At 36.3% G+C, this 26,310-nt stretch overlaps 1 protein-coding gene across 1 annotated transcript in view; it reads left to right on the top strand.

Moving 5' to 3' along the window:
• ACSS3 (acyl-CoA synthetase short chain family member 3) overlaps positions 1–26,310 on the top strand; it is a 162,908-nt gene that overhangs the window by 131,679 nt on the left and 4,919 nt on the right. The window contains exons 10-13 of the mRNA XM_084794124.1: positions 4,378–4,473; positions 7,730–7,793; positions 17,110–17,191; positions 20,177–20,299. Coding sequence (XP_084650250.1) covers positions 4,378–4,473; positions 7,730–7,793; positions 17,110–17,191; positions 20,177–20,299 — 365 coding nt within the window. The remainder of the gene's footprint in view (positions 1–4,377; positions 4,474–7,729; positions 7,794–17,109; positions 17,192–20,176; positions 20,300–26,310) is intronic.

Genomic DNA, 26,310 nt, shown 5'->3' with positions numbered 1-26,310 from the left:
CTACACTCTTTTACTGTCTTATATTTCATATCAAGTCGCTGTTTTCTCTGAATTATTCTTTTCCTTTCTTACCCTTGAAATCTCATACATTGTGTATGCATGTGCACAAGTCGGCCTACCTATTGGAGCTACTTTAGCCTACTAGTCTTTCACTTTAAAGTTAGTCTACTAGAAGAAATTTTTCTCATTCATGGAATTCACCTCTGAAAGCATTACAACTCATCTTGTTACCCATATGCCTCCACTTTACCACTTGGCTGACTGCATGGCTCTCTTCCAGTTAAAACATACCTGTCAGTGTATGTAGCTTGTGTCCCTGAGAAGCATTGTAACTTTTACTGCACAGTGCTATCTCAGAGTTAACAGCATACGAGGCTCTATTGAGCTACACAGCAATGAGTAAAGTGTCTTTCTGGTAACTTTACATGAAAGACACTCTCTACAAATCTATCCTCTGGATAGTGAATATCAATTGGCAGTTGTATTTTGCTGCCTGCAGATCTGAGAGCAAAATGTAACTGTAGATAATGAATGGCTGCTTCCTAAGTTTGTCTTGTTAACTCTTTGCAACTTCCTGTATCTGGGTTTTGCCTTATTCTTATTATTATATCAAATTTATGCTGTGGTGAAACTTTCTTTAGAGTATATGCCTGTAAACACAAGAACACTATAGGAGAAAGTGTGTTCACACTGTGGCCCTGAAAGGCAGAAAAACTGAACCTGTATTGCCATTGCCCAGGAGCTGGATTATCAGGAAGATTCTTTACAGTAATCTCAAATAACAGTGTGCAAAAAAAGCCTTGAGAAAAATATGAATGGATTTCTAATGGCTGATTGAAGTTTATCTTTCACAGTTACATGCTCAAAATAGATTCATCTCACTTTTTCTTTATGAAAGTGATATTTTAGGTATCATAGCATAGTGCGTTGTGCTTGGGAAAGCAGTTATACAGAAAAGACGTCACCTAACCAATGTGCAGCTAGAGAGACTGTGACTGTATCCATCTGGAAGGAGAGAGACAGAATCTTGATGCCATCACTGTTGCCTGGTAACTAGATATTTCTCTCTTTTAGAGCAGTCTTCATTAGTTCAGAGTAGGTGATTTTTACTGATAACTTGAAACACAGGCACTTACAGATAAGCTATGTGAATTCTGGTTAAGGAAAGAATAATCTTTGGTCAAATGTAAGACATATTTGATATGACTCTTGTTTTGAAAGTGAATATTTACAAATTGTCAATCCACCGGAAAATGAAGTCCCAAAACATGCATTAGTTAATTAATTAGACATTTTCATCTATGTAATATTTAGTAAAGAGGAATCATGTTTTTAAAAGTATAATTCCAGGAATTATTTTGAGATGCAGAATTATTAAAATCTTTGTTCCATTATTATATTAGTGCTAGTGTGTTGGAAACAGACAGAACACTAGGAAACTGATCAATAGTGTTTCTGGCTTTGTGTTTGAAATATCATGTACTCTAATTCTTGAGCCTTTGGCAAGGATCCATTATAATAAGCTAAGCCTACAACGATTAATATTATGTCGTGTTCATAGAGATCTTCGTAAGAACAAAGGTTTCTAAATCTTTCTCTGAGAACTCTTGATGTAGAAATTTGTTTTCTCCTGTGTCACACAACCCTTTGTTTTAACCCAATGCAATCAGGCCAGGTACTTTTTGCTATCAATCTTAGCTGAGAGACCAGCAGGTGACAATGCTCCTTGGAAAAGCAAGGTGCATAGTAAAAGGTAATGCTGACTCCTGATAGTGTTTAAATCCTTTTTCAGCCACGTACTCTACAGGGACATACAAGTAATTGATCTGCTCCGCTGTTTCCTCCCATCATTGTGCTTCCTTGAAAGCTTTTAAGGAAACTTGTATAAAAACATAACAATTCCATGTTTATTATTATAATGCATGTTATGAATAACCTTTCGTAACTGTAAGGGTCACCTTTACCATTCTGCCCAGGAGTTGCTCCAGATGTAAGAACTCAGAATGCAAGATCTCTGTCTGTTAGTCCACACACAGTATGTCTTACTTATATTTCCTGGATTTTTCTGAATAACCTTATATGCATGAAAAGGCCCCCTCTAGCATCCTGGCCTGTAGATAGTTCGAAATCATGAGAATTTAGAATGTAAAGTGGCGTTTAACCATACAGGACTTATTTCCGTAAAGTAATTCCAATTTTAACCTGCACTCCCATGGTTCTCTGAAGCCTGAGACGCTTCCTTCCTGTGCTTTGTCTCTTGGCTCCATTAAGTCAGCGTTTCGTATCTAATTGAGCTGCTGATTATATATGGGATTCTTCATCGACTCAACATTGTTTGCTGAGAAGACCAGTCTCATGGCGCCATTGAATGCTCTGCATCTAATACGAAAGTTAGATTGCCCTGTTTAAGTATTGTAAACCATAATTCTACCATCTTTTGAACACGGAGATTAAGTTGATTTTCTTTCACCACTGCAAAGCTCACTGTTCCTGCTTTCTCTTTGCTACTACCATTCGTGTTATTTATAGCTCACTGTATAGATTCAGAAGTGGAGAGAATGATTTCTTTACAAATTGCCTCTGTGCCTACCATGATGCTGTGATTAATATGACTCAGTGGTAGCCAGCCTGCTGAATTGGTTTATCCCCAGAACTCCAGCTTTGAGCATGGACTACCAAATTCTCAATCCAGTTTTCCTAATACAGTCTCTCCCTCCAGAGCCACTGTAGGGGTAGAATAATAGATTTTTAGAAGCCACAGAAACCTACCAGCCAGGCATTCTGATACACTTTCTATCTGCTTCTACACTTCCTCTCTCTCCTCTATCCTGGAAGGTGGGGAGGTGAGGCTTTCTCTAGTAGAAAGCTGCTTTGTATTGGGGTAGCTCCAACAGCAGTGTTTTCATCAGGACTGTGCAGATGGTCGGGTAGACACCATTGGACATGATGGTGTAGCAGAAGGATGGTTGTTTCATCTCAAGTTATTCATAGTTAACAAAGATAGAAAGCTTAAGTGTCTATTTATTAAACCTCACTCCTACCCAAGCCTCCTTATTACCCTGACAGCCCTAAGCACTGCCTTCTGCTAGATCATATCCTATGCCTGTCACTAGCAGAATCCTTTTACTAATCTCTCCAAATTAATAGTTTTCTCAAAAAGTTGCCCTCAAATTTTGTGGTTATAATATCAACTGTGATTATTCTGGCAGAATACTTAGGGCCAACAAACTGAACACTTTCTTAATCTATGGAAGCTGATTGTAAGCCTATAGGCTTGGTGGATAGCATAGTACGTACATACTTTCTGTTTTTGTACCTGTGTTACATCAATGAACAGCAGCTTCAGAATGCTTTGATAAAACATTAATGAATTTGGCTTGAGATGTAGGCTCTCAGGAAAACAAACTAAAATACCAAATAAAATGCATATTGAAAACAATAACTTTAGATGTATCCAGAAGAAATATCTCTTCTAGTTTTTTATGATTATGATTATTATTATGATTATGATTAACATTATCATTAATTCAGATTACATCTTGATTACATCCCCTCACTTGTATCTTCCTGTCCCCACCTCCCTTGCCTTTTTATCCTATTCCCCTCCTATAGACCTCTGACAGAAGGGTACCTCCTCCTCTACCATATGAGCACAGCCTATAAGGTCTCATCCTGATAGCCTACTTCCCCAATCTCTGAGTGCCATAAGACCTCCCCACCAAGGGGAAGTGATCAAATCAGGAGTATCAGAGTTCATGTCACAGGCAGTCCCTGCTCTCCCCACAGCTGTGGAGAATGAGCTGTCCCTTGGCTAGATCTGAACAGGGCGTTTTGATTTACTGCATGCATTGTTCTTGGTTGGTACAACAGTTTGTTCAGGCCCACCTGGGTCCAGATTCCCAGCCTGGATACTCTCCTTATTTTTTAATCTGTGTTGTGATGCCCTCAAAACTATGTAACTGTCCATTTTGCACTTCCTGTGACATCACTAATACCTGAACTCTCTTTTCATTTTATTCGAAGAAATATACCATATGAATTACTCTGAATGTATCTTTTAGTTTTAAAACTATAAATGTACCAAATACTGTTGTTTTCACTTCTTAATAATGCTTTTGGGATCGCTCTGGTTTTTATTGTCATATAAGAATGTCTGTAAACTCTGTCAAACATCAAGAGTGACTTGATTTCTTGTTGCCTTACTTTAGCACTGACTATAACGGAAAGCATCTTAAATACTAGAATGAAACTCGGGTTAAATCTATTTCTAATGAAATGAAATTACGAGGCAAACTAATCTGGGTTCATTGCAAAAGTAATAAAGAAACATAACTCAAAGCTGAGGCACTAACTGATAAGCCATACTTTTCTTTCCAGAGACCGGATCTCCTATAACAGCATCTTGTATTGGATTAGGTAACTCCAAAACACCTCCACCAGGGCAAGCAGGAAAATGTGTTCCAGGATACAATGGTAAGTTACAACACTGGCTATTTAAAACGCACACTGTTAATGAGTCTGGTATTTTCTTGTGTGTAGTGTATAAAAGTATTTGCTTTTAAGAATCTCATTCATTATAAATGAATGCCTCAGTTTCTGCTCTCACAGATAGTGCTATGGTCTTCTAATGGCTTGTTTTTAAATAACCAAAACAATCAAGGAAATGTCACTTGAAGAGTCTCGTAGAAATGTGGGTTATAAATTATGACTTGTGAAATGCCCAGTGCTTACTTACATCTTTTTGTGTTTTGGTGATGCACATTCCATCTAGAGATGTTATAAGTATTTAGAGATGAAAAGCTTGAAGTACATAGAGACTGCACATCATTACTATAGTAACACAGCCCTTTGACGTTGTCAAGAACATAAATCACTGCGGTTTGTTTTGTTTCCTTCTTCATTAACAAAAATCTATAGCCTCTTCCATAATGCTTTTGAAGAGTGTTGATAAAGGTTTTGACACCTGTTGGCTAAACTTCAATGCAGAGTAGAGGACATTAAACAAGTATTTCCTTTTATGGATTTATATGACAAAAATATATCTGAGAATAATTGATTTTATATTTTTAATAGTAGTAATCATTCTAGCCAAATTATTTCTATAGGACTCCTCTCCTCAGTTGCAAAATTTTTTAACTTTTTCAACATCTAAATTCCTATTATAATTGTATGAACTTTCCTGGGCTGTTGAATTGTAATGTTACACAACAAAGCAGATACATGGGCCCCACAAGACAAAATACGGAATGAGGTCTCAGCTGTTAGTGCTGCAAGCATTTCAGAGAAGCTAGAGAGACCAAATTAATATAGACTTAGACAGTCACTGTACCAAAAAGGAAAATGAGGTATAAAGATTATATAATTTACATAAGGTCATACACTTTTGTCTAATAGACTTATGGAGAAAAGGCAGTTTTTAGAGAATGTCATTTTAATGTTATGTACTTGCTACTTTTATGTCAACTTGACAGAGGCTAGAAAGAGAAGAGAGGAGTGGACCTCAGTTGAGATGATGACTCCAGGGATCTGGCTGTAAGGCATTTTCTTAGTTAGTGATGGATGGGGAGGGCTCAGCCCATTGTGAGTGGTTCCCCCCTGGGCTGGTGGTTTGATAAGAAAGCAGGCTGAGCAAGCCTTGGAGAGCAAGCTAGTAAACTTCATTCTTGCCCTGTCTGAGTTCCTGCCCTCACTGCTTTTGATGATGAACTGTTATACGAAACTGTGAGCAAAACAAATCCTTTCCTTCCCAAGTTGCTTCTTTTTATTAAACATTTAAAAACTGTTTACATATACATTTATATTATTATACACATATATATAATAAACTACCTACAGCAAGAAGATCCATATCACAATCAGGAATTATATAACTGTTACAGTCTTAGTATTTTGGCTATTTGTATTTGACAAACTTGAAGAAAACATCTTTCCTTTCCTGGGGAGTCTAAAAATCTGAATATAAATTCACATCTATCATATCTCATCGTTATCTATCTAGACCTCAAAACATCTTAACCCCCAAGTTGCTTTTTGGTCATGTTGTTTCATCACATCACCAGTAACCCTACTTAAGACATGTTCCTTATCAGGGCTGACCACTTGGTATCCGATAACCAATTGATAAGCTCTTCTCAAGGGAGGACCATTTCTCCTGCTCTCAGCTTGCTCAGTTAGCTATAATCCTTATTTAGTGTTGGAGCCTTCTGGGCTTCCCACATCCATGTAAGCATGTCTATTGCTGTTGCCCTTGTTCACCTCATGTTTAGACAGCCATCTTGGGCTTTTTGTTGTAGGCAGATGTCTGTTTTATAGTTCTAGGAAGTCTGTGCCTTATCCTGCCATGAGAAAAATGAGGCCATATCCAGAGACTCCCTTATCCGACCCACTGTCACCCTCACTCTTTGATCAGAAAACTCACTGTGTGTTGAGATGCTTTTAGGGGTTGCCAATTGTGGGCGATGTTAAACACTCTCTCCCTTAGTATGTCGGCTCCATTTTTCAAAAATACAAGTTGTAAAAAAGAGTTAAGCTTTGATGCCTCATGGAACTTTAATACAGAAACTCCTAATTGTCTGAAAACTACTGGATTCCAGAAGACAGATTAAACTACTGTAGTTGAGGAACCAGGGACACTGTGACTGATATACTTTTGGTTTGTTTTATGCTTATACAGAACTTGGAAAGTATAAAATAATACACAGAATTATAGTAAAAAGTAGAAAGCTAGTTTAAGGAAGGAAAGGAGTGAAAAAATCCAGGTGGTATTATATTTAATCATATGCCCATTGAATACCTCACACGAAATTGCCTTTTTATATGGTTTTTCTATATACCACTATAATTAGAAGAAATCACTCCTATTTTATAAATAGAAAGTCAGAGGGGATAAAACATCATGTCCTGGGGCATGTTGTAATTGGGATGTTGTCCTGGGATTTGATGAAATGAAGATGGATTTCTATTGCTCTTCACCTATGATGAATTCACAATCAGTGAAATGCAGATATATTTACTAACTGTTGTTATAGTATTTTCCAATAATGTCCTCCAGGAATACAAAGAAAGGTGTGATTAATTTAATCTTGGGTTTATGTCTTCCCAGAGTTTGCTAAGGAATGACCTAAGCAAATAGAGCAACATAAAGACGCTACAGAATCTAGATGATGGCAGTTCATTTTTATGTGTGATATACTATAAAGTGGACACCAGATTTTTCATCAAACGATTTTCATATTTTATCAAGACATCACAGAAAACATTGGACTAATATACTGGGAAACATTAAATTAACCTAGTTTACATCTCACAAATGGATATGCTTGCATTGCTCTAATGTATATTGTATGTATATTTGGCTGTACTCTCAAACTGCATCCTTTATGAAAAGATAAACAGTTAATATTTTTTACTTCACTAATGGCATATAAATGGACATGACCATAAAAATCAGATTATGGAGCTACACAAAATATATCTTTATTTTTTGGGAGGTTCCAAGGAAATTTATACTCTTGTTACATGTCAAATGCATGCACCTTTTATATGTTAATAAAGTATATTTTGTCCTACTTATATATCTTTGTGGTCTCACAGGAATACAAATATTATTTTGAGCTAGAAGCCTTCGGGTTGAATTAGGAAAACACAAGAAAATATATAAAGTTTCAGGGTTAGTATTTGTGTTTACAATTGTATGTGTTCATGCATGTGTTCATGTTTTTCTTTATAGTTATGATCTTGGATGACAACATGCAAAAACTGAAGGCTCGAAGCTTAGGAAATATTGTGGTAAAGTAAGGAAAAAATTAAATTAACAAAATCCTTTAAAAAACATACATTCAGAAGCAAATTGATTGATTGCATCAGTATAACAAGTAACAAAAGATGTGTTTTTGTTTGTGAATTATTCCAGCTCAATTGTAATTAAAAATGGAAACCCAATAACATATAACATATTCTGATAAAAATTTTAAATGGCACTTTTTGTTCTTTTAAAGTGATTCCTTATTAGACAAATCATGTATACATGACAAAAGTACCTTGTATATAAAAAAAACAAAACAAAACCAATGGTCAGCCCTGGACACATACATAGGAGTAATATTATACAGCCAGAGCAGGTTATATTTAAGGATATATACATAAATATTTATACATGCACATGTATGTATAAATATAAAGCATATATATGTGCAATAATAATGATAGAAAAGAGGACATAAATTTGAAAGAGAGCAAGGAAGGTTATATGTCCGTTAAATAATGATGCACTATTCCTATCATTTATTCAATATTTGTTCATACCTATAAAGAAAATGTTACTGTAAAAGAGTTCAATATTCTATCATGACAGTAGCTTATAAGTGTCATGTTTTATTCTATTGAGCAGATGTCCACTATTTTACTTGTGTCACTAAGTTTGTGAAATATACTCTATGATACTCACAAATTACCCAAGCATACATATTTTTTAAACATGTTGCATCATTAAATAGTTTGTGATTCAATATGGTGGTCCATTTTTGTCAGCCAGTTCACATTATTGACTCAGTATTTTATGGGCTACAGTTTTCTCTTAATCCTGTCTTAAAAGAAGTTTTATTTTTTGCTCTGACTTTAAATTTTTTTATTTCTATTATAAACTCAGGTGGGTTGGCTTTTTGCACTTTTATGATTATACATAGTGTTATTGTATATCTCTTTGGTTTTATCTTTTTCCTTTTTAGATCATCTGTATTCTATTGAATAGTTAACTGAATGCAAATTTATTGAATCAAACAGTAGTACATTATTAAGTTCATGACAACAGTAAATACCACAGTTTCTTGAAACTGTTTTTCATCACTGCCCCTTTAACTGACAAAAGTGAAGAAATTTGAAAGAAATGGTTCAATTTACATTAATTATAAAACACTGTGGAGTTATGATAGTAGACCCTGAAGTGGAGTTGATTAAGTTTGTAGCTACGTAATATGTGACATTTCGATAATTGGACAGGTTTCTGCATGGTTCTGAGTAACATAATTTTCATGTCCTTACTGATATGTCTAAAGCGGCCAGCATCAGTAAAATGAGTTTTTATGAGTAAAAATTTTCACATGTCAGAACTAAAAGAAAATTTGTCTTACATTTATTTCTTCTCAATGACTTCTGTTACTTGCATTTTCAGATTATATAAGGTCCCCTTCCTTTAATAAAATACATTAAAAGCTTAGATTTACTTGTAATACAAGTTATGCAAAAAATATTTCTTTGGTGTGATTATGCTATGCTCCATAAAATATAATATATTTACATAATTTTTTAAAAGATTAACCTTGTTCTTTATTTAATTTTTTAAATTTATGTGCATTTGGTGTGAGGGTGTCAGATCTTGGAGTTATAGACTGTTGTGAGCTACCATGTGGTTGCTGGGAATTGAACCCGGGTACTTTGGAAGAGCAGACAGTGCTCTTACCCACTGAGCCATCTCTCCAGCCCAACCTTGTTCTTTTAAAACGAATTCTTTCTTGTTAGACTAGATAAGAGTACATTTATTCTCATGTTCTTATTAGTAACTATTTAAAGCCTGTGTTGCCTTTTTTGGAGTAGCACATCCAAAAATATGGAAATGTTTCATTATTGAACGTTGTTTTTGTTTTTTCTCTTTTATGTATTTATTTTATTTTATTAATTTATTCAGATTACAACTCAATTGTTATCCTATCACTTGTATCCTCCCGTTCCTCTCCCTCCATCCCGCTCTCACCCTATTCCCCTCCCCTAGGTCTAAGACTGAGGAAGACCTCCTCCCCCACTATGTGGTCATTGGCTAGCAAGTCTCATCTTGGTAGCCTGCTTATTCTTTCTTTCAGTGCTGCCAGGCCTCCCCACCAAGGCAAAGGGGTCAGATATGGGGCATCAGAGTTCATGTCAGAGTCAATCCTTGCTCTCCACATAACTGCGGAGAATGTCCTGTCCATTGGGTAGATCAGAGTAGGGGTTTGATGTTTACTACTTGTATTGTCCGTGGTTAGTGCAGTAGTTTGAACAGACCCTTTAAATCATAATAGAATGTAAAGACAAAACTACCTTATGACCCAGCTATTTCACTCCTGAGCACATATGCGTAGAACTCTATATGCTATCCTAGAGATAATATCATATTCATGATTATTAATGCTCTATCGCTATAGCAAAGAACTATAGTCAGCCTAGTTGTCCATCAATAGTTGAACAGATAATGGAAGTTATGCATAATTTCCCACACACACAATACTTCAAACTATTAAAAAGCAATCGTATTTCTTTAAATAAGACTCCATATCTCCATAGATCTTGTCATAATTTGACCTGTTAAGGGAAAATAGGGAGAGAGCAATTCTTACTGGAGAAAACATAAGCCCATTTTTAGGTAGATGCTAATGTGATTTTTAGAAGCACATGTTTGGAGTTTTATTTATTTACTTATTTATTTATTTGTAACTTTAAAAACCTCTCTAGAGCAGCATACACTTTTATGTAATGTAACTTTAAATGAGTCATCTCTGTCAAACATTTTTTTTTCATGATCTCAGAGATGAGATTTGAGACTCCCATGGTTTTAAGCCATCTATATGTCCCCTCCTTCTAATTATGGGTGGTTTTTCCCTGTATAAATTCAGAAGTGCTGAAATATAGCGGCATCACACATAAACTATAGATTTTCCTTATGCCTAATAGTGTTATTTAGGTCCTCGAAGATAACACAGCTTTTGCTTAAAAGGAATTCCATGCTCGGGCTGCTATCAGTAAGGAATGGTATTTTCTCTGTGCATCCACAGAGATTTTAATATAGATTCTGAGTTTTAGAATTCATTATAAATTATAGAGATGTAATGTGTCAATACACGATAGAATTTGATTCTCCCTGCTGGTTAATGGTGAAATCATATATTTGAAATAATTATATTAGAGGTGTAAGAAGCATGAGGGCAAGGATAGCACTTTTCTCTCATTAACAAGACAGCTTTGGAGGTTTGTTGTTAATAATTTATTTTTTTTTCCAAAAAGAAAAAAAAAACCTTACTCTAGACTCACATTTCACTAGGTATACCAATCAACATATCAACTAGAAATATTTAGTGCACCACATTGCCTGCTTAACTTGTATATGTAGGGCATTTTCTTTTGTTATCGAACAATGTAATAACATGGAAAAGTCAAACAAAAAACAAGCCCAAACCTTGTGATCATCTTAGGCCTTCCACTTGCCGTATACAAATTACAGCAGTTGTAGAAGTCATTTCTATTTAGGTGACCTCATCAGAAAGCATTCTGGAGACGCTCAAACTACTGCGGGCCCCAGGACTAACTAAGCGGGGTTCCTGTGTCTTTACTGTTTAATGTCATTTACTTTCATTTATAGAAATTTGCATTTCTCTTAGAAGAGAAAATTTCATGTCCATGTGCCTGTTAGAAAGTTCTTTGATTTTGAAGCATACTGCAGCCAGTTAATTTAGTGCGACAGTTATGGTGTGCGAGTTGCTATGAATACAAAATGCTAATGAATGTTAGAAGGTGCTCCTGTAATTGCATCCAGAATTCCAATCTGCAGAAATAAAGCTGTGAGTCGGTAATTTCCCAACAACAGAGAGCAATGCATTTAGGAAAGATTTTAACTGCAATTGCCTTCTTTCAAAACACGAGGCTCACACTTATTAAACCCATTGGTCTCTGACTCTTCCTTTCTCAGGGGCATACATTTTTCTGACCAGGTCCATTGCTGACCAGAAGTATAGCCTCTCCGCTACCTGCTGAGTTCTCCTGACCTTGTCCTGGGGGCAAGGATGGCAAGAAAATGTGTGGTATTGTCCAAAGCTTTTGCTTCATGTCTGCCAATTTCTCATTTCTGTAGTGCAGAAATTGAACTCCTGACCCTTAATGATGTTTGTTCACATAGTGACAGTTTCGCAGGAGCTATTCATTTACTGTGCTCCTCTGGGAAAGGTGCCAGGATCTCTACCTTTAGCATGGTGGGGTATCCTTTGACTGAAAAACAGGTATGCCACGGGGTTATAATCCTTCTCTCTCCTAAATCTTAGATCCAGGTTTTAGCCTGATCCTTTATTGATCTTGTAATAACACTGTGAGGGAGATGGAGATATATATATATATATATTCCTCAATTTTGACATGTAAAGAATAGTAGCATCAATAGTTACACAGTTAGAACCCACTTAGTCTTTTGTTCATACAGAGAGAAAGAAATATTTTAGTTCCTCTCTCCTAGGAATAAAAACAACAACTTCATATTCATATCTCACAAAAACCCCTTACTCTGGACCCTGCAGGTACCACTAAGAAGGCAAAGGCCATGTTATATTCTAGAATGCTTCAGGAAACTGGAATTAGGCCTGCATTTCTGAAGCCTCAGGCTTCTGAATAGAACATGGAATGAAACTTATATTTCATAAAGAATAAGTATCAGAGAACTTTGTCTTTGAGATGACTGAGGTCGTTGCTACCATCTTCTGCAGGTGACATTCTTGCCTTACTTGTTAATGAGTCACCCAGAGAACCCTCTGGTCTCTTCTCACACAGGAATGATTTCTGTCTTAATTTTTTTTTTTTTTTTGCCCCATTCAGTATGGTCTCTTTGGAAAGCGTATTACCTAAACTGAACTACTAATTTACAACCAGAGAAATGAAAAGGAATCTAATTTCACTCTGCTTGCAAGAGTTAAGGAAAGTATCCCAGGGTAGTAGAATTTGAAGGATGACAATAGACATTAACAAGCTCATTTGGGTAGTTTCACATCTTTCATTTTTTTCCAGCTCAGCATACTGTGTTCAATTTGTATTATATCAGAGAAAGACTCCACTGAACCCTTACTACAGAGGGAAGACTTTCCCTTTATGCTAGGTGGTGCTTAAGATATCAATAAGGTCAAAAGTGTTTGCTTGGGATACTGCCAAAAAAGTGGTCTCTGTCCTGTCTGCACATAACTTCTGTCTGGATCTTCTTTCCCTCCCTCCCTCTCCCTCTCCCTCTCCCCCTCCCTCTCCCTCTCCCTCTCCCCCTCCCCCTCCCTCTCCCTCTCCCTCTCCCTCTCCCTCTCCCTCTCCCCCTCCCTCTCCCTCTCCCCCTCCCCCTCCCTCTCCCTCTCCCTCTCCCTCTCCCTCTCCCTCTCCCCCTCCCCCTCCCCCTCCCTCCCCCTCCCCCTCCAGCTCCCCCTCCCCCTCCCTCTCTCCTTTTCTTATCATCTATCCTTCATCTATCTAGCTATCTAGCTATCTGTCTGTCTATTTCAATGTTTGTATATATCACAAATGTTTTCAACTCTGAAACTTTTTTTTTTTTTTTTGCTATTCTCTAGTGTTATAATGTGTCTAACCTCACAGTTCTAAACAAACACCCTTTTTAATATTCAGAGAAAATCATTGGAATTTAATGAGATACCCAATCCAGTTAGTGAGGAGCAGAGACCATTCCCCTCATTTATCTTAAAAGTATGTTGGGTTTGTGACCTATTAAGCTGTTTTATTGAGGTACTTAATTGAGACAACTCTACTTGCAATTTCTAGCAATGCGCAGATTAAATAGGGATACAAATTTCATTCTGAAAGCCTCTGGAAGTGCAGACTTCAATTAACTGCTATAGAATGTTGTTCTTAAAATATCTTAAGTATTTGTATTTTATACTATTTAATGTATTTAATGAAAAGAGCATCATTGACTATAGCCTTCCTCCTATTTGTATTTTTTTAAATACTAAATGTTTATACTTCACTTTATACCAGGATCTCCATTTATCAGACATCATACTTTATATCATAGTATTATTAATGCATGACACACTGACTGACAGATACTAAACAATGAGAAAATAATACGTGAAGTAAGTGAGTGGCGGAAATGAATACATGGCTTAACACAAATATGAATTTGTGAATGAATGCATCAAGGGAAAGATTGCTCTAGTGATTTTTCACTTTTCACACTCTTCATCTTCTCTCCACAAGCTGCTTCATGCATCAAGTCATGAACCAACATCTCTCCTAGGGAAGCATAGTACAAACTTTTAAGTATAGTGTAAGCTTGTTATACATGCTTCATCTGAGCACTCAGGAGGCAGAGGCAAGGCTGGGTAGATCTTGTGAATCTGAGGCCAGTTTGGTCTACTCATGGAGTTGCAGCCCAGCCAGGACCACCCAGTGAGATTCTGCCACATAAAAACAAAGGAAAATGTGTAGTCTCCACATACTCAATTCATGACTGCTCTCCAGTCCCTCCGTCTGTGTCCTGTCCTACATGCTAGAAGGGAAAAGTCATAAAAATATTCAAAATACCTCATTTAGATACCCTTTCATTACTGAATGTAGAACTCATTTGAAAGCAAATTTTAACTTTCATTTGACCTTGGACTACTTGCTCATTGCTAGCATTTTCAAAATTCCATCGATAGAAACTGTGTCTCCTGATTCTTAATCTTCCTGGATTGTTGTTGTTGTTAATTTCCCTCCTCCATAAACTCTACGTAGATCATCCCATTGCTTTCCAAGCTTTTTATCCTTACTGAGCCACTTATGTCCATGTGGGCACATCATCAAACCTTTAGAAATAGAATTATTATGTATTTGTTTTACGTGTGTGTGTGACAAGCCAAGTGATCTCTTTGGGTCTTCCTTCCACGTGCTTAGATTACAGACATTAGGCACAGTTCCTCACCAGACATGGCTTTATCAACATCATAATTGGTGGCTCAGCTTTTGAAGATACAAGTTCAGTGTGAAACTCAAACTCCCTCTCTCTCCCCACATCCCCAGTTAAATAAAACACAAGGAAAAAGCAATTGTTGACCCAAAAAGGAGGCTAAGACATAAAACATGATGCTCTTCAGGAATGATGTTTAGTGGTATAGAAGGACCCTGAACCAAGCTTCTAGGTGAGAGGGAGAGTGTTAGTCAGACCAACACTACCTGATGTATGTGAAGATCTAACATGATGGGGCCTTAATGGGAAGGAGAGTTTTCGCTTGGTTACCTGGACAGGAGCTTCATTAGAATAAGGGAATAAATGAAGTATGTGGGGGAATCGTGAGAAAGCTGCACAGATGCTTATGAAACAGAATTTCTGATTTTCTGTAGATATAATAAGAAGCACTTGTTCATCAATACATTCATCAGTATACACTGCTCTCATTATGGAGAACATATATGTAAATTGCTGCATCCACAATTCCCATGTACCGATAACTCCCTACTACTCCTACATAAGTATGGATGCTGGTCATCATTTATTATCATAGCTTTATTTTCTCTTTTCCTCTTAATGTACCAAAGATATATTTCTTTTCTTTTCTTTTTAAGACATATTTCTTAAACCCACGTGTGTGTCCAAAATGACACTAGGCGTGTTAGAATGGGCTCTGTACCATAACATGTTTTGTGGGAGCAATTGAAGTGACCTCTTCAGAGTGTGCCCACATCGGGTTTATTCGCGTTCATTTAACAGACAATCTGCTTCACTCATTATTGCTGTTTCTCCTAGCCCTTTGTGGGATTGATTTTCCTCTTAGTGTTTGTTTTACTACTCTGCTTTTGGCATCTCAATTATGACCTCAACTTGATTATTAGAAGTTGCTATGTTCGTGGTATATTTCAGTGGTTAACATTGACTTTTACTCCTTTTTGCAAAAATGCTGATTTAAGACAAACTGATAAAGTGAAACTATTTACATGGCGATTTAGAAGGATTAGCATAGTAAAGTCATTGGAAAGAGCCTGGGGGCCTTATCACCTTCAGCCTGCTGCCTTTAAACAGATTAACTGATGGGCACTAATGGTAAGGACTGCAGCCGTAGCAATGAGTCAGCATTCCTGTAGCTTTTACTGTTGTTTTGCATTTGGGATTACTAAATGCTTTCACGTGCATTTTCTATAATTACATAATGTCTTGAAATAATAGCATATTCATATGTTTTTTTTTCAATGAGAGGAAATTAAAAGTCCCAGTAAAGGGAAAACTGAGATTGTCACGGGTGGCTGAACCTGGTGGAAAAGGGAAACACAGGGAGGAAATCACAGCTGCTCCCACTTTATTAGCATTTTCTGACACACGTGGGAATGCAGCTCAATGCCAGGTTTGCGTCATGTTGGCATGACCTTCTTACCATCTCGCCCCCCTCTCCTCTCAGCAAGGAAAACACTGTGTCCTGGACATGTCATGCTGCCTCAGGTGGGCAGGAACCATCACTGCTTCACTTTCAATTTCCTCCTTAATACATTTGTGACATTGTCACTTGAGTTAGTAATGTCTTTTTAACTAAATGATTTGAAAGTCCTCATGTTATATCGTATCTAAATTTGCAAACTATAAAGCATCTGAAAACGTTCAGAGTCCAGGAAAAACCATTTGAGGTTGTTGATAGACACAACTTAGGAGGAACCATGAGAATCTATTCAGATTTCTATAAACACAGATCAATCTGTAATAGAGGTTAAGCCCTCTGTGCAAATAACAAACGTGATATTGTAGAGGAAAGACTGAAGTATGTAATGGAATTGGTTGTATAGAAAAGAAACAGAGAGCCTTGTATTCTGTTTGCTCCATGTTTTCAGGTGTTCATGAGAGTTACAAAATATAAAGGGCTTAATGGCCACGAAAAAAAGAAGATGATTCAGTGAAAGACAACGTCACCGAGGGGATGAATAAAGCTTGCAAAGATAACATTGTATACTAACTACCTAAAGTGAAAGTATTCCATTACGCAGAAAAACAGTTGTGAAAATTGATACTTTGGCCCTTTTCAAAAAATGAAATTATTTCCCTATAATAGAAGTGGTTTGCTAAAAAAAATTTCACTTTGTTCAATTTCCAGATATTATATTTTCCACTGAAATAAATTTTGTATTACAATGCAGTGTGTTGGTGTGTGTCCTGTTATGAAACTATAATGATTCTCAAATAATTATATTATAATATGATACTCTACATGCCTTCAAATTAAACATGTTCCTAGCAAAAGTAGGGTCTTTTTTTGAATGAATGATTTAATTAATTTAGCCCAATGTAAAATAATGCTATTAATCATAACCAACTGTCTTTATTATTCTACTGATAGTAATTACATCTTCTCTGTGTTTAAGGTTGCCGTTACCACCTGGGGCATTTTCAGGACTCTGGAAGAACCAGGAAGCATTCAAGCATTTATACTTTGAGAAATTTCCTGTAAGAAGTTTAATATACTTTAAAATTTTCATCTGCTTTTATTTTTGTGTCTCTTTACTAACTATGAGTATCAGAATATTTAGAAATTAAATCCAAGGCCAGGCATGGTGGCGCACGCCTTTAATCCCAGCTCTTGGGAGGCAGAGGCTGGTGGATCGATGTGAGTCCGAGGGCAGCCTGGTCTACAAAATGAGTCCAGGACAGCCAAGGCAACACAGAGAGACCCTGTCTCAAAAAAAAAAAACAACAACAAAAACGAAAAAGAGAAATTAAATCCAGTAAAATGAGATTCCAGTAAGTTTAGACTCTTTGCTGGAATCCTCTATATAGAATGAAAGCAAGCAGCCAATCAGAGCTAGGAAGTCACTAGGACCCCAGCTTCCTCTATACTTAGTTATATGAGTAAATCTAATGGATTTCCACCCTATAATCTGTTTTTGACAGCTTTCTTTAGTCTTTTATTTTAACATCATTTTATTTTTAAATAACGAAGTGGCTAGGGACAGAATTCTTAAACCCCTGGTCCTCACCTCAGTGACCTGGATGACAAAGTTTGTTTTCCTATGTGTCAGTTTGTCATTCATCTATTACCCCAATGCCTGGGTGATGTGTGCTGTGCTAATGGCAGCATCCTCCCCCCACACTGTCCTTATCATGTCCTAGGTTAAAAAAAAAAGCGAATGAATAATGAGAGCATCACAAAAGCAATGAGTCCAAGTAGTTAGCATTCTATCTTTATTGTGTGTGAGTGAAAGATGGATGCCCTACTCAACTAGACAGATGGCAAGGGTGAAAATAGCTTTCTTTAGAAAGACATCTCAGTCAAGTGACCTCAATAGCAAAGATTAAACATTCTCCTGATCAAGTGTGGCGGAAAGATTTGTCATTTGACTTGACTCCAGTTAGCCAATTCAGTCTATATGATGGGCCACAGGTAATTCATCAGCATACTGATACAATTCATTATCACCTGGTAATGGCAAGCAATATGTATGTATGGTTTTAATATTATTCCCTTTAAGCTCAAAAGCCCCAGTGGATGGTCAGACACCATGAAGCACCTCTCTATTTTGCCTTGAGGCCTTACCTCAGGCCTCTCATCTACAGGTTTAATAAAAACATGGGTCAAGCAACTTAAGCAGAGTTCATGCAACTTAGATGTGATGTGGCCGAGGCTGGAAACAAAATTGCCTGCCCTTCCCTGTTTCCTAGATGGTCTCTTGTAACTGCAGAATGCAGTAAGAATAAGCGAGGGGATAACAATTGGGATGCAATAGTAATAAAATATAATAAATAAATAAAAATAAAAAACAAAAACCCCTATAATTCACTTATAGGTCATTTGGTTTCAAATAGAATAGTAGATAAACTACACACACACACACACACACACACACACACACACATATACATTTACCAAGAGCTTCTGGTGTCCCCCAGTCTTCCCTCTATTATAAATACCTAAAATCTGGTAAAGATAACTTTATCAACTCATTTAAGAGAAGATCACACCAAGTATTAGAAAGGTTACAAAATACAAATGGCCACTTGTATGGATTTGTTTTAGAGACTATGTCTAAACACAAGTTTCAAATAAATTAGAAGAATTAAAGAAAATAATATGCATTTCAGTTTTTTTCTTTTTTTAAATTTTTTATTAATTTATTCTTGTTACATCTCAATGGTTATCCCATCCCTTGTATCCTCCCATTCTTCCCTCCCTCCCATTTTCCCCTTATTCCCCTCCCCTATGACTGTTCCTGAGGGGGATTTCCTCCTCCTGTATATGCTCATAGGGTATCAAGTCTCTTCTTGGTAACCTGCTATCCTTCCTCTGAGTGCCACCAGGTTTCCCCCTCCAGGGGACACGGTCAAATATGAGGCACCAGAGTTCGTGTGAAAGTCATACCCGACTCTCCACTCAACTGTGGAGAATGTTCTGACCTTTGGCTAGATCTGGGTAGAGGTTTAAAGTTTACCGCCTGTATTGTCCTTGGCTGGTGCGTTAGTTTGAGCGGGACCCCTGTGCCCAAATCTGCCTATCATAATGTTCTACTTGTAGGTTTCTAGGACCCTCTGGATCCTTCTACTTTGCTATTCTCCCATGCTTCTCTCATCTAGAGTCCCAATAGGATACCATGGCAAAAACACAACTACACAAATGCTCGACTGGAACCAACATCAAAATTAAGACTCTTAACAGTCACTGGTCATTAATATCTCTCAACGTCAATGGTCTCAATTCTCCAATAAAAAGACACAGACTAACTGAATGGGTGCATAAACAAGATCCAACGTTCCTCTGCATTCAAGAAACACATCTCACCCATAACGATAGGCATTACCTCAGGGTAAAAGGTTGGAAAAAATATTCCAAGCAAATGGTCATAAAAAGCAAGCAGGCGTAGCCAGTTTAATATCAAACAAAATAGACTTTTAACCAAAATTAATCAAAAAGGATGCAGAAGGACACTTCATATTCATCAAAGGTAAAGTCAACCAAGATGACATCACAATTCTGAACATCTATGCTCCCAATACAAGGGCACCCACATGTGTAAAAGATCTGCTAAAAAAGCTTAAACCACACATTGATCCCCACACAATAATAGTGGGAGACTTCAACACCCCACTCTCACTGAAGGATAAGTCACTGAAACAGAAACTAAGCCGAGAAATAACATCATTAACCAATGCCATGGGTCAAATAGATCTAACAGATATCTATAGAACCTTTCACCCAAACAAGAAAGAATATACCTTCTTCTCTGCATTTCAGTTTTTACTTTTGATTTTTGATTCTTCCTTCTATTGTAATTTGTAAACCAACAAAGATGAGTTAACTATTTTGAGATTGGAGAAATATTATATTTATACTGAGAAACCCTGTCTTGAAAAGTCAAAACATACAAAAAATTTTTTTTAAAAGAGCACGTTCTTACCTACCACTGCATGCTAACTAAATAGACGTATTCTTATTTACAGGGCTACTATGACACTATGGATGCTGGCTACATGGATGAGGAAGGCTACCTATATGTAATGTCGCGAGTGGATGATGTAATAAATGTTGCCGGCCACAGGATTTCTGCAGGTGCAATTGAAGAGGTATTGATGAATACTGCTCTCACCAAGTACTGACTGTGCCTTCAGTGCTCCCCAGCCTTTACCTTTCTGTGTCTCTATGTCTCTTCCACTTATGTGGATTTTCATCTGCTCCACACTCAACTCTTTCTCTCCTACATGAGTCATTTGAACCAATCACACATGCTTGTTCTTTGTGGAAGGGCCTGTGTACTTTTGCTGCTTGCTACCTGATACTTGGCCACGTCTAGCATCATTATTTAGCACTCCATCATAATCAGCCTTGCTTTTAGCCTTCAAGTGATTTGAATTAAAAAAAAAAACAAACCTGTTTTTACTTTCAATTCCTGGGACATTTTATCCCAGTGTAATTTATACCAGCAACCAGCATTGTTGTTTTATTATTTAATTTTTTAATTAAATAGGATAAATATATTTCACTGTAAGAACTGATTTTTTGGTATTTGTGTAGATTCTTGAATCCATCATTAGAAGACAGATTATAAATAATTTTAACAGTGCAGAAGAATTATGGGATATCAGCTTTTTATTCTGACCCTTATAACTCTTGGCTAACCTGGACTTTTCTTTGAATGTGCCTAACATACAATTTCATGTAGATGACATAAGCACAGTATTGCAACCTTTTGGAGCCAGAGTATTTCTTATAGAATAATATGTTGTTGATCTATTGAAGTTGTTATGGGCATCCATAGTTCTGTTCTTTTAAGATTCCTGTTTAAAATTACATTGTTTGGATGTCCTGATGAGTTTTTATATCTATCCATCCTTTGGACAAATGGGTTGTTCTAACTTTGGATGACTACTTGTAGTAGTTTTGCATACATTCAATCTCAGGTTTCTTGGATAGCAAACATTTCACTGCTGTAGGCTAAATACTTAGTGTATTTACTGGGTTATATGAGAGTACTTGTGCATATTTATAATAAAGTGCCGAACTCTTCCTGAGCAGAAGAGCCTTTTGTGTGTACCCATTGGCAGCTTGTGGTAATTATTTCTTCTTATCTTTTTATAGAACTTGATATTGTTACTGATCTCTAAACCATTCAAATAGGTGTATAACAGTACTTCACTAAGTTTCTGTTTCACGAAGGTAACAATTAACAATGCTGATTGAACAGCTTCTCATGCTTACTAACGATGCATATATATTTTTGATGGGGTGTCTAAAAAATATGCTTGCTCCGTTTTAAATGTCTTCATTAGTGGGGTTTTTTTGTTTGTTTGTTTACATAGATTTTTCCCAATATTTTTCTTCTCCCTACTGAATCACCTTAACTCAGTGTTTCTTAGCCTATGGCTCACGACCTCTCCAGGGGTCAAATGACCCTTTGGTAGGGGTTGACTAAGAATATTGGAAAATACAGTTATTTCCATTATGGTTTATTTTAGTAGCAAAATTACAGTTATGAGGTAACAATGAAAATAATTTTATGGTTGGGGGGGTCACCACAACAGGAGGAACTTATTAAAGGGTCACAGCATTAGGGAGGTTCGGAACCACTGACTTAGCTTTTCTGCCACAAACCAGCTGATGATATTTGAGAGGTCTGTTCTTAGCTCACCTGTTTCATTAGTTGAGGTGCCTGGCCTTTCTCTGGTCTGAGGCCATATTGATCCCTCAGCCCTGAAGCGTATGTCAGGGTCAAAGAGTATGTTCTCTGCATTTGCTGCTCTTTCTCAGCCTCACTTTAGCTGCTCTAGTGCTTCAGCTTTTACAGACATGATGAGCTCTTCCCTAGCTACAGTGAATCCTTTTGCCAATGTTGATTGTTATAGAAAAATCCATAGGTATTAAATCTGTAGATTGGCTTGGGAAAAGTTATGTCTAAATAACTTTGACTTTCTAATCCATAAGCTTTCTTATGTGCCTCCTTATTGATGTACATAATCTTTGATATCTTATGTTTCCACAATATATTTTGAGAACATATTTTGGCAGATCCATAGTCAAACATTTGTTGCTTAGCCATTGAAGGTAGGGTAAGGTATGTTTCAAGGCTTCTATATTCCCTAATGTGGGCCTCTGCCAAGGCATAGCATGTTTTCCTTGGATCTTTTTCTGTATGTAGTTATTCAAATTTCTACATTATAGGGACTTCCCATATCTATCTATCTATCTATCTATCTATCTATCTATCTATCATCTATCTATCTATCTATCATCTATCTACATAGGATCTGTGTGTGTATGTATAACAGAATATATATATATATATGAAAAGGAGGGAATAGAAATAGGTGGGAGGTGCAGATAGAAATAACAGGAAGGTGTAGGGCAGTGCACATAGACAAAGTACATATGAATACCAGTGAAAATGTTCTTATAAGCCCATCACTACACATAATGAATAATTCTAATAAAAATTAAGCATTGAAAATAGAGAATGGAAAATCTAGTCAACTAATTATACAATCTTGTTTGTGAAGCAGCTTCAAATCATACCCTCTATAGCAATGTGCTAATGGTAAGGAATATATCCTGGATTTCTGCTTCATGAGATGCTCCACAAAAACTTATAGTTACTTTAACTTTGCTATTTGTATATAGAACATATGACTGAGAAAGGAATTATGTAACTATGAAACATCTGGTGGATCTTTTAGCTTGTCAGATTTTATTATAATTAGAAAAGATAAAGTAGTTCTAGTTATTCAATTTTATTTTCTATAACAAAACTCCACAATGGTTCTATTATTGAACGGAATAAACAAAGAACATTTCAATGAAGGAAAATGTTTAAGCTCACATGGCTAACAATTCAGTGTATCAGGATAAAAAGATTCCAAAGCCCCATTCTTCTCCTTGTAACTGTCAGGTCCGTCTTCTCTAATGGCCATGATGCTTGACTTCAGGTCAACCTTAACAACTTAATTTTTCTTGCTATGATGACTTTGCCTTTTTTTCTTTAGTGTCAGCCAGTGTGGTGTTTTTGAGTAAAAAAAAAATATGATAAAATGTCCTAGAACACGAGGCCATTATTTGGTATTATAATATTATCTTGTTATTAAATGGCAGCATTTTATCATAACCTGAAATAGAAATTTCTGCTTCATGTATTTCAAAGTGTAGCCAAATTGTGGCTCTGCTTGCACAAACTTTTAATTCCTTGCTTTGAGAATATTAGTGCCAAAATTCATATGCGTTTCTAGTAGCCTGGCTAATCAGCCTATGAAGATGATGTCTGCATAGCTTTTTTCTAAGTATTGTAATATTTTATTTTATGAAACAATAATTATGCCATTTCTGCACAATAGTACAAAATTTTAAAGTATTCTTTTTAAAAATTTTTACATATGCATTTATATTATTACCCATATATATAATAAACCACAATACAGCAAGAAAAGCCGTGAACCCATTTTTTAAAATTTTTCTTATTTTTAGAGTGAAAACTGTTGTATTCAATTATATGTTGAGAATTTTTATGTTTCTTCTGATATCCTTCTCTCTGCGTGTAACAAAAGAATTTAGACAAGCGGAAATAAGAAAGTAAAGTGGAAAAATGAAGAAAATGGGCCGAAGTCATCGACTTTCAACAGAAATCTTGTTACAGTGTCTTAGAATATTTTAACCCATTACTCTAACATCTGTGTTTATATAAATAAATTATTAGCTTTTGCCCAATATTTATACTTAATAAGTAACTAATCATGCCATTATTATTATATTATTTTTTCCCTTTATTTGGAATTGCCTGTACAGTCACTGACTTGTTGTCATTTTTCTGCTCCTCATAAAATCTCTTAAAATGAATGTAAAGTGTGTCCCTGCCATGTTTTCTCTGCCACCTCTTATTGCCATGCCAAATGTCATGACTCAGTTTTCTAAAGTTCTCAGTGAGAAAGGCTGGAATCTTCACTATTTAGAAGTAGGATATCAGGCTACCAAGAAGAGACTTGATACCCTATGAGCATATACAGGGGGAGGAGGTCCCCCCTCAGTCACAGTCATAGGGGAGGGGAGTAAGGGGAAAATGGGAGGGAGGGAGGAATGGGAGGATACAAGGGATGGGATAAACCATTGAGATGTAACAAGAATAAATTAATAAAAAAAGAAAAAAAAAGAAGTAGAACATGACCTGGTCCAGGAGACATAATTCATATTATACTCTATAACTCATGACTTCTAGTGCTATTATATTATCTTGTTTTTAAAAGGCTATAATTTGTGATAACCAGAAACTTAATGTAAGGGTTTTGGTGTATTTCAAAAGAATGTAAGGGTTCTGGGTCTACTGAAAAATCCATTTACATGAAAGTAATAACTAATTGCTGATTTTTATTATGGGAAAGTACCCATTTTTTCTAAGTTTTACTAAGTAAAACTTTTAATTTTTTAAATCAAAATATAGTTATAACAGTTCCACTTTCCTTTTATTCCCCTTAACCCCTCCAAAATACCTCTCTTCAAATCCATAGCCTTTTTTCATATATGTCTATAAAACATCTATGTATCTATCTATCTATCTATCCTGAAATCTTATACAAGCAATATTAAACAGACTTTTTCTCTCTAACTCTATCATCTATCTAATCTATATCTCTATATATTTACTTTCTCATTTTTAAAAATAAAAATATAGTTACATCAGTTCTTCTTTTCTTTTAGTTCCTTTAACCCCTCCAAAATACCACTTATTAAATCCGTAGTCTCTTTTCCTATATATCTATACCTATAATCTATGTCTACATTAATCTCTCTCTATTTAATATTGTTTGTACTGCTTGTGTGTATAAGATTTCAGGGCTGACCACTTGGTATTGGATAATTAATTAGAGGGCTAGATAAAAACTTTAAAGGGTATTAAATTAGTGAATATCCAACCAGCAGATAGTCTATGAAAATTAGTGTCAGAAATAGTTTAGAAAAATCTGTTCTTTTCCATTCTTTGTACAAGAAAATGGAGCTGTCAAGTAGTTTTTATAAATTTAAAAGGACATTATTCTTGCAGATCCCTGTACAAGAAATAGCCTTCTGTGACGACTTAGTAATAAGATCTATTTTAAACACCGATTAATCTTTTAAAACTTAGCAAGGAGCTAGAGAACTGAGAAACTTGGAGGACGTTCAAAGTGTTTTTGTGAAAATTGTGACTGAAAATTTCTTGTTCAGGGTTAGTGAGACAACAGGAGCAGGAGGCGGCATGTTCGCTCTTCCTCAGCTGTCTCTTACTGCTGTAAACAGTGTCTATGGAAAAAAAAAAGTACTACTCTCAAACTCCATCCTTTCATGTGTAACAAAAGTTTCAGAACTTTTAAAATCCATCTTATAATATCCCTGGGAGTATGGGGGTCTACTGGCAATGCTCTTCCTGGAAAACCCAGCGCAGCGTCTTTCTCCCAGGGCCGGTCGTTCCCATAAAGCGCACTGTTTTCAAGTTAGCTGTTTCGTCATTTTAAGAAGGAAGGATTATGTCAAGACAATCGAATATATTGCCCTCTAGTGTTTTCCCCGTTTTTTCGGATTTTTTTTTGGGGGGGGGGAGGGCCAGGTGCATTTTTATGTGCGTCCATCAGATGTTAGAGTTCCTTATGTCCTTAAAATTTTCTTCTTGCTGCTTTTTCCCCCTAAATAATATATCTTTGTCTACAACGTCCATTGCCATCTTTGTATGAACGACATCTAAATGTGCTACACATATCATGGCTCTTCTCGGATCCCTGTGTACAACTTCCCTACGTAGATATCTTCAAGGTATCTGAAGGGAACAAGTCTAAGGCAGCACACAGTGGTTTTTTTTTTTTTTTTCATAAACCCAGCAATTTCTAGCTAAAAGAACCTAAATCACCATCTCACCAGCTACTCAAGTTGAAACCCCACAGGGTTTTCCTTACTCCCTCTAGAAAACTCATGTCAGAAATCCAAAATATTATCACATGTTGCCTGTTTTGTTTCTTAATATCTTTTAAAATCTACTACCACAGCCTTAGTGTATTATAAGAGTCCTCAGAGTGAGGGCTTTCGCACATGTGTTTTTTGTAAGCCCTACTGTGTTAGTCTTGGTTTCTGT

Source organism: Acomys minous (genome assembly GCF_964271855.1).
Source record: "Acomys minous genome assembly, chromosome: 9".
Classification (NCBI taxonomy): Eukaryota; Metazoa; Chordata; class Mammalia; order Rodentia; family Muridae; genus Acomys; species Acomys minous.
This window is presented reverse-complemented; position numbering and strand designations above follow the sequence as displayed.